At 44.2% G+C, this 9,287-nt stretch overlaps 2 protein-coding genes across 5 annotated transcripts in view; one reads left to right on the forward strand and one right to left on the reverse strand.

Moving 5' to 3' along the window:
• The window catches only part of OXNAD1 (oxidoreductase NAD binding domain containing 1), a 36,498-nt gene extending 35,918 nt beyond the window's left edge, over positions 1–580 (reverse strand). For 2 of the 4 annotated variants that reach the window (XM_038570762.1, XM_038570761.1), the window contains exon 1: positions 442–580. The gene's annotated coding sequence lies outside the window, so the exon portion shown is untranslated. The remainder of the gene's footprint in view (positions 1–441) is intronic. The other 2 variants (XM_038570764.1, XM_038570763.1) reach the window with 2 other exon arrangements.
• A 374-nt stretch (positions 581–954) lies between these two features.
• On the forward strand, positions 955–8,459 carry DPH3 (diphthamide biosynthesis 3). Its single transcript, XM_038570765.1, has 3 exons — positions 955–1,204; positions 2,120–2,194; positions 5,987–8,459. The coding sequence occupies exons 1-3, from the start codon at positions 1,097–1,099 to the stop codon at positions 6,050–6,052; spliced, it is 249 nt and encodes an 82-aa protein (XP_038426693.1). The 5' UTR covers positions 955–1,096; the 3' UTR covers positions 6,053–8,459.
• Positions 8,460–9,287: the final 828 nt, after the last annotated feature.

A 9,287-nucleotide genomic window follows, 5' to 3' on the forward strand; every position in this document is an offset into this window, starting at 1 on the left:
CAATGTACGGAGGACTCGAGGCCATAACTCTGTCCGCTGATGCCATTCCTTTTAAAAAGGAGAAACCGTGGTTCAAATAAACTAAGCGATCTGTTTCGAGGCTCTGGGGACAGAGAGGCTCTTCGTTTCCTAGATGGGGGATTTTAGTCAAGATAACCAACTCTCCGTATCTCAGTGTGAAGATTAATAATACGGAATAACATCTAACTTCCCAGGGATGATGGAAGAATTATACTTGGCGCAATACCTAGTATTTACAGCAAACTCCCAATAATAAAAGGCGATGTTATTACTGCTGTGCGAGTCATGGTCATTAATGACGGCACATGCTTGGCAAACGTAGGAGCAGAGCTCAGGACGCCTTCACGGTCTGGGTCCTCTCGACAACACAATTTAGGGCATCCGAAGGGAACCCAGGGTGAGCAAGAGCCGCGGATCTACCTGAAGAGCCGAGGGCAGCCAGAAACCACCAGCGAGGCGTCGCCCGGAGCCAAGGTCACTCGGCGAATCAAAGTCCAAGCGAACTTTTCGTCCGTCACGGAGGAGGCAGGAAGGGGGAGGTTCGAGAAGCAGGGCTGCTCCGGCCGCCTCCTCAGACCAACCAGAGGAGCGCCCCTTTCTCCCCAAGGACGTCGAGGGCCGGGTCGATGCCACCGATTCCGCGGACTCCGCTCAAGGCCTCTCTGACCTCGGGGGACTGGACGGAGAACGCCAACACCGCCGCCGCCGGGACACCGCTAGCCCACCCGGCCCAACTCCGCCACCCTCGCTGGAGAGCTTCCGGCGCCGTGACGTCACAGCAGCGCGAGCTAGTCCTCACACCTTATTGGCCAGTCCCTCCGACGACCGGAAGGGCGAACTCCCCACCAAGCCGGGAGCTGCGGCACTCAGTGTCTCCGCCCCCTAGCTCCGCCATCTCCATGGTGACCGCTACCCGGTCACCGAGTTGGCCTCCGACGCCGGAGTTGCGTCATTGTCTCTGCGCCGGAAGCGATCGTTCCTGAGCCGGTGCGTGGGGACCACAGCGGGCTGGCACCGGCGCCCGCGGAGTGAGCCCGTCCCCGGGGGCGACCGACCTCTGCTGGCCCCAGGGACAATGGCCGTGTTTCACGACGAGGTGGAGATCGAGGACTTCCAATATGACGAAGACTCGGAGACCTATTTCTACCCCTGCCCGTGTGGGGATAACTTCTGCATTACCAAGGTAACGTGGGGGCCCCGCCCGGCGATTGGCGGGAGCAGGCGCGTGTTTGCTCCGCCCGGTTCCCTCCGCCGCTCCGTCGCCTTGAGGCTCGTAGCTGTGCCCGCACTGCTTGTCCAGCCTCCAAGTCCCCGTAAAGTTGATGCTCTGATATGTCAGTGGGCACATCGTCTTGGCCTTCAGTCGGGCTGAGGGGTGGAGGGTGGGATGGCGGGGAGCGTCGGGCTGGTCATCCTCCGCCACTTCGGGTCCCACTTCCTGAGAGGCTTTTGGAGGAAGGGTCACGTGTTTGTCTTCTCAGGGGTTTTGAGTTGATGAAGTTTGGCTGACCTTTCTCGGGTCTGGTCTTGTGTTTTTTGAGAGAGAGAGAAGGTACGCAAGTGGTGGGGATGGGGGTGTGGGGGATCTGGCAGAGGCGCAGAGGGAGAAGGAGAGAGAATCTTAAGCAGGCTGCAGGCCCGGTGCTGAGCCCCCGGGTGGGGCTGATTTCAGGACTCGGAGATCATGACCGGAACTGAGTGCTTGAGCCTCTGAGGCACCCCTCTTCCTGGGTATTTTTTTAAATTTTTATGTATTTATTCATGAGAGACAGAGAGGCAGAGGCACTGGCAGAGGGAGAAGCACGCTCCATGCAGGGAGCCCGACGCGGGACTCGATCCCAGGACTCCAGGATCACGCCCTGGGCTGAAGGCGGCGCTAAACCGCTGGGCCACTCGGGCTGCCCTGCCTGGGTATTTTTAAAGTGTCACTTGGCAGGGAAAAATAGAATTGGTATTTCACTAGGTAGCCCTTTTTAGCCCTCATATACCTTGTAGGGAGGTGAGCCACAACGGAGCTTGACCCAAGGGGTGGAAAGAGTTTGGGAGGAGGAGATCGCAAAGGGAAGACAATACTATAACGTTTCTTATTTTGTTGTAGGAAGATTTGGAGAATGGGGAAGACGTGGCAACGTGTCCTAGCTGCTCTCTCATCATAAAAGTGATTTATGACAAGGTAAGTAGTTGAATTGTAAAAGGTATGGGGGAGGATGGCGAGGCAAGGATGTTTAAAAGTGTGTTAGGTAACTGCTGTTTTTCTTTAAACATTTTATCCCCCCCGACTCCTACAACAAAATTTTATTTATTTATTTTTTAAAGATTTTATTTATTTATTTATTCATGAGAGACACAGAGTTGAGAGAGAGAGGCAGAGAGGCAGAGACACAGGCAGAGGGAGAAGCAGGCTCCATCCCGGGACTCCAGGATCAGGCCCTGGGCCGAAGGCAGCACTAAACCACTGAGCCACCCGAGCTGCCCCATAAAACAAAATTTTAAAACTACTAATGAACAGCCATATCATAAATTACAACTCTAAAAACTCTAACTCATTTTAGCTTTGGAAAAGGCAAAAAAGAAAACTGCTCTATAGCTAATGAAAATTATTGATTACTTATTAAATAGAAAAATAATTATGAAGGTTATCTAATTGACAGTCTGTATTCCTCCTTTATTTAATAAGTAATTAAAATTGTTCAGAGCTCCTAGACTAATTTTGGAGGGAACAATTGTATAGTATTTTTTTTACCTGACTTCTACATATGGAACTCTGCATTGTCTTGTTTGAAGTATGTCATAGCTACAATTTTACGATTTCATTGTGGTCTTTCATTTTCTTATTTTCACTGAAGGATATTGACAATAGAAAACCAATGTTCTTATTGCCCACCTTGAACCCAACTTTTGGTCAGTACTTTGAATGGAGTCTTAAGCAAGAAGCTTAATTTTTTTTTTCACTTTTGCGCTCTTTCTCTCTCTTTGAGATATAGTTGACATATAACAGAGCTTAACATTCTTAAGAACGAATTCTAAAATGAGTATAGGGAAGATGAGCACCAGGCATTTGGTCTCATGGGAGAAGTGTGCTCTAATTTAGAAGTTTACAGATTTATTCCTGTATCACGATGTTTTCTGGAACAAAAAGAGAACAGAGTTAAGGGAGATTAGGAGTGCTGGTATGAGAAGAGGTTGCAATTTTTAAATAGGGTAATCAGGGCAGGCCTATGGAGCAAAGATTGAAAGAGGTGAGGATTCCTCCTGGGGGATAAAAAGCAATCCAGCAAAGGGAACTTTCAGTGCACAGGCCCTAAGGCAGGAACATGCCTGTTTTTATCAAGGAACAGCAAGTGTGGCCAAAGCAGAGTAGACAAGGGTGAGAGAGTAGCCCAGGATGAAAGTAGTGGAGTGAGGTAGGTCCTAAAGGTGTTTGTGGGCCACTTTGGCTTTTGCTGTGAATGACTTAGGGAACCATTGCAGGATTCTCCAGCAAAAGAGTACTATAGTCCAACTTAAGTTGTAATAGAGTGATTCTGGGTGCTGTGCACAGAGTAGACTAAGAGGAAGCAAGGATAGGAGTTAGGATATAGCAAGGGTAATGATTAGGAGGCTGTTAGAGGAACCACAGGAAGAGATGGATGACTTGCACCAGGCTGTGGTGCTGGAGGTGGTAAGAAGTCTTTGGATCTGAATGCACTTTAAAGGATGAGGCTTATTTTTACTGATTGAATATAGGATATGAGAGGAATCAAAAATGATTTCAACATTTGTGGCCTTCATAACTGGAGGGATGCATCAATTGACAGGTATGTGTCTGCAGGTATAGAGGGCAGGAGTTGGACATACTAAGTTTAGGAGGTCTGTTTTTTATACAAGTGGAGAGCAAGTGAGAAAGCAATTGGATATGCAAGTCTAGAGTTTGAAGAGAGAGATCAGCTGGTGCTATGAATTTGGGAGTTATCAGCATTTCGATAGCTTTAGAGCCATGAGATCGAGATCACCAGAGCTGTGAATATAGATGGAGATGGACAAAAGAAAGGGCTGAGCTCAGGCCACTCCCTATATTAAGAGGTCAGGGAAGGAAATGAGGAATCAGCAAAGCTGGCCAAAAAGGAAGGAGGAGGAAACCACCAGTGCCATATCCCGGAAGCCAGATGAGAAGAGGTAGGGGAAGTGAACAACCTTGTCAGATGCCACGGATGAATAATTGAAAGTTAACCATTGGCTTTAACAGGGAGGCCATTTGTATGGTTGTAAGAGCAGTTTTGATGAAGTAATACAGAGCCTGATTGGTGGAAAACTTATTGACAAGAAAAAGAGAAGAATAGGAAGCAGCAAGCATAGACACTTCTTTCAAGGAATTTGCTGCAAAGGGGAGCAGAGACATGGGGCAGTAACCAGTGGTGATAGAGGATCAGGAGAGGGTTTAAGGGACGCCTGGGTGGCTCAGTAGTTGAGTGTCTGCCTTTGGCTCAGGGCATGATCCTGGAGTTCCAGGATCGAGTCCTACATTGGGCTCTGTGCATGGAGCCTGCTTCTCCCTCTGCCTGTGTCCCTGCCTCTCTTTCTCTGTGTCTCTCATGATTAAATAAATAAAATCTTAAAAAAAAAAGGGGGGGGTTTAAGGTGGTAGACATTCAGCTACATGAGTGAATGTAGACACAGGAAGTTAGATTTAACCAAGATTATAGTTTTCTTAACTAGGAGGGAGAGAAGAGAGATTGTGATCAGTGACCATGGACTTTAAACGAGGTCCAGAAAACACAGAGGGGAGCAGTGATGATATATCTCATGACATAAAAGTCAAAGTTTGGTGGGTTTTAGAGAGAGAACAGTGGCAGAAGGGAGAACCAGTTCCTCCTCCAGTGTCTGTGGTATCAACACTCTGAGAACGCAGGACCACCATTTGGGAGGTTATAAGGGAAACGACGTCCTAGGGGATAACCTATTCTCAAACTCAGCAAAGAGGTTGAGAATATGAAGCAGTGTGCTGATGACAGACCATAAATTCCAAAGAGCAAGTTAGATGGCTTGGGGGGGGTGGGGAGAGGCAAGGAGTTCCCAGGTGCTGGGCGGGAGTGAGAGAGTGATGACACAATATGGCCTGACCCTGCCGGGGATCAGACTGCAGGAGATGAGCAGTTACCTGGAAGGCAGAGATTTCTTGTGGTAGCCGACAGAAGCCAGGATAAATAACCAGAGATTGAACTTCAATTACAATGTAGCTGACACCAGATTATCTGTGTTGGGAAACATAAAGAACTGTTCCTTTTAGTTGGAAGAAGTACCTTGAAGAGGACACGTATTTGAATGACCAAATATTGAAGTGGAGAAGTTTTAGTGTAGTAATTAATACAGAAACTTAAAAGATGTGATACATGATTGTAAATGTGATTTCTGACAAGTGGATGCTCTGTAATGAAGGTGGGCATGCTTTGTAATATAAGATGCTTTAAATTGTGGATTCAGAACTAAAAACTGAAGCACTTTTAGGATTATATTTCTGGTGTTGCCATTGACTCCTTGAACAAGAGTGAAGTGATGGCAATGAAAAACAAACAACTGCAGGGCGCCTGACTGGCTTAGTTGGAAGAGCATGTGATTCTTGATCTCAGGATTGTGAGTTTGAGCCCTATGTTAGGTGTAGACATTACTAAATAAACTGAAACAAAAAAATTGTTTAAAACTCTAACAGATTGGGATCCCTGGGTGGCGCAGCGGTTTGGCGCCTGCTTTTGGCCCAGGGCGCGATCCTGGAGACCCGGGATCGAATCCCACATCGGACTCCTGGTGCATGGAGCCTGCTTCTCCCTCTGCCTGTGTCTCTGCCTCTCTCTCTCTCTGTGACTATCATAAATAAATAAAAATTAAAAAAAAAAAAACTCTAACAGATTGATTTTGCAACAAAACTAAAGTAATATTGATGCATTTATGACACACTCAGTGATTAATATAATTTCTTGTTCTGTCTTAGGATCAGTTTATGTGTGGAGAAACAGTCCCTGCCCCTTCGACCCACAAAGAATTAGTTAAATGCTGAAGAAGACTTTAGGAGTCCAAATCCCGAACATTTGGGAATGAACCAAGCTGGAAAAATCAAATGCGAAGTTTCTGGCTTCTTCAGGGAACAACCGTTCCGTAGTTGGCTCTTCCATTAGAGTGTGGATCCCTTACCATTGACTGCTGAGTTCATCTCCAATTAAAGAAGCAAGTCATGACATGACATGCCTGGATTTTGTGCTTAGAACTTTGAATTGGAAGTTTTCTTAATTTTCCACGTGAATTTAAAGGAAGATCATTTCAGATCAGTGCACGTTTTCTCTCCGTATCATTATTTTTATGTCCTACACCTGATCTCTTTCTTGTAACAAACAGCATCATCTACCTCAAAGTCATTAGGATTCCTTAATTTTAAAAAAGGATTATATTTTTGGCTTAGTTATTAAGATTATTAAAAGCCCTTTCAACTTTGCTGTTCTAACCTTAAGCAAATGAGTTGCTTTATCCACACTGTACTTTTCAGGTCCCGTACCAAGCCAGTCTGCCTAGCCTTCGATTCATTAGAACGCTGCTTGGCATGTCATTTCCACTATACTTCCTACATTGAGTTCTGGTTATGGTATTACAGAGAAAATCTACTGAGCTCACAATTTTTCCAGAGCTAAAAGTTAGTAAGAAAGAAAAGTCAAAAAGTGAAATGGTCAAAGAATCAGGAGTTTCCTTATCAGTATTCTGCATATTCCTCGAAAATTGGGACAAGATAAAAAGAAAAGCAGCCAAAGGAAGTGAAATTGGAAGCAGAACCAGAGGAGAAAAACTTGCCAACTTAGTAAATTGAATGCTTGGATGGTTTTGCCAGGTCAAAGCAGATAATGTTTGTGTATCTGGATCTTGTCTGTCCGTTTGTCTTTAGATAAGGCTGATGAAATTGCATTCGAGAGAGGGGTCTGTGTCCAGGCTTCATGGCTGGCAGCAGTGCTTTCAGCCTTACCTCAAAATCAAGTCACTGCCTGTAAAAGGTAAAGCTACAACAACTCTTGCACCTCCTGAGGATGAACTTGAAGAAGAGCTGCCTAAGTCTAAATAAGAATGTCCCTGGGGACACATCTAACAAGTGTAAGATAAAAGATATAAGCTGTAACTGAGCGAGATATGCACTCAGAGAAATGTTGCCCTGGAGAAAAAGAAATTTATAAAGATAGGTTATCAATCTTCCTTTGCTGCAGTACAGTAGCAAGAAATTAGAATCACATAAAAATTCAGAAATTTCTTTCATATCAATTTTGTTACGTATTTATAAAATTTTTAAAAACTCACTGATGTCTGGTAGGCTTTCGGAACGGTTCCCACAGTTAGAAAAAATAGCTTGCCAGAATGTGACTATTGTATTACTGGGTTGATAAATGTGCTGTGCACACACTGGGGGTTTTAAGTTAAAACAACTGGTCTTTTCTTTTTCTTTTTTTTCCTAAACCTGCCAGCAGCATGGCTATGGGCAGCCATTAGCCTGCGACCTGATAAGTGACCAAAAATTGTATGGCAAAGTGCAGGGTAGATTATATGATGTTATATGGCATATTCTTCATGGAATGAGCAGTCTAATTTCTATTTGAGGTCGCTGATCCCCCACAAGAATCTACTGGTAGATTGGAGCCAGTGGCAGCTCAGATGAAGAGAGCATGGTATGTGCCAACTAATGGGAATGAACTGAAAAGAGAAATGAACTGTTCCATGCTTATTTTGATGGTTTTGTAGATACAGACATTAACTCCTTCAGCTGATGGTGAATTTAAAACAGGAACAGGCACCTTTGAGGTAGATATACTGTGAACATGTAAGGAATAAAAGTTACCCAAGTCTAAACATACCAGGAGAAATGAAATCAAAGTGCACTGGCAATCAGGGATAATCTGTAGTGATGGGAGTGATGTTTTTAAAGCAATTTAGTTACTAAATTTGTTAACCACAAAAGAACAGGGTTTAATCCTATGTTAAGCAGAAAGTAAAACCAAGATCTTTCAGATATGAGTAGAGTTCTGTGTGTATTATGTGCCTTGTGTACCTTACCAGACATTTCAGAACTCTGAGAACTGATCTGTAATCCAGGCTCTCTGTCTCTTACTAACCTTGTATAAACTGTCAATATTATAATTTCAGGCTTTGTAGCTTGCAGGAGCTGAAATGGTGATTAAAACCTTTACATAGACTCAAAACTAAATCATGAACTATTAGAGAAAGAGACTCCATGCTTCTTCAGTATCTTGATGTTCCCACACTTCTGAGTTTGAAAATAAAATTGCCTATTTAAATGATTCTACATATATTTTAGTGTACACATTCAGAAGCTGTTTTCTTGGAAAGCACCCAACACTTTTGATTGCTGTACATACTAATTTATTACCAGAATAAATTATTGACATGCTAAATAAAGTCATAATTCAAATCCATTTGTTTTCATGTAGTTTTCTTCCCCTAAATACCAACATTTTGTATAAAAAGGTTTTGATGTGATTTTATATGAGGTAGAACCTTAACCTGCTTTGGGAAATTGCAAGTAGGTTTCTGATATGAACAGTGGAGTTTTGAAATGCAAAAGAAATTGCCAGTGTTTCTACAGTTTGACCACATGGGCTTTGGTTCTGGATTTTTATTTTTTCTGGGAAGAAAGCTTTGAGTCAAGTGGCACTAAGGCAAAAATAGTTCACATTCTTAGATGAGTAAGTTTTTGCTGAGAAAGAAGATTGCTATTTTATTTAAGGCTGACAATTCTTGCAGTGGTTTGAAAGCCCAGCTATGGTCAGGATACAGTCTGAGCCTGGCTTCCTCCACTAATGATCTTGGGCAAATTACTGAATCTTTTATATCTACATCCTAGTCTGAAATACCATAATAGTACCTCTCCTGTGGTTACTTTGTGGATTCATTCATTCAGGAAGTGTGTAGAGTACCTGTCAACGTTAGACACAGGGCAGGGTGTCCACATGTAAGTGGAAGAAAGGAGATTAGATAACAGGCTGTGGTTAGGGCCCAGAAGGAAACACACTAAGTGATGGGACAGTAACTACTGCAGGTGCCTGATAAAGGGCAGGCAAAAGGCATCTCAGGTCGGGTGTTTTTTCTGAGACCTGAGGGTAGGAATGAAGCAGCCTTGTGAAAATGATTAAGTGAGCTAGTGAGTAAAACATTTAGCACAATGGCTGTTACGTGTGCAAAATAAAAGTTAACTTCGGGCAGCCCAGGTGGCTCAGCGGTTTGGCGCCGCCTTCAGCCCAGGG

Source organism: Canis lupus, chromosome 23 (assembly GCF_011100685.1).
Source record: "Canis lupus familiaris isolate Mischka breed German Shepherd chromosome 23, alternate assembly UU_Cfam_GSD_1.0, whole genome shotgun sequence".
NCBI classification, from domain to species: Eukaryota; Metazoa; Chordata; class Mammalia; order Carnivora; family Canidae; genus Canis; species Canis lupus.

Bases quoted from the DNA above. Each gene is read 5' to 3' on its own strand.
- DPH3 (XM_038570765.1), top strand. From the start codon at position 1,097: ATGGCCGTGTTTCACGACGAGGTGGAGATCGAGGACTTCCAATATGAC. The intron at 1,205-2,119 runs GTAACGTGGGGG...ATTTTGTTGTAG, and splicing joins ATAACTTCTGCATTACCAAG to GAAGATTTGGAGAATGGGGA. The intron at 2,195-5,986 runs GTAAGTAGTTGA...GTTCTGTCTTAG, and splicing joins TAAAAGTGATTTATGACAAG to GATCAGTTTATGTGTGGAGA.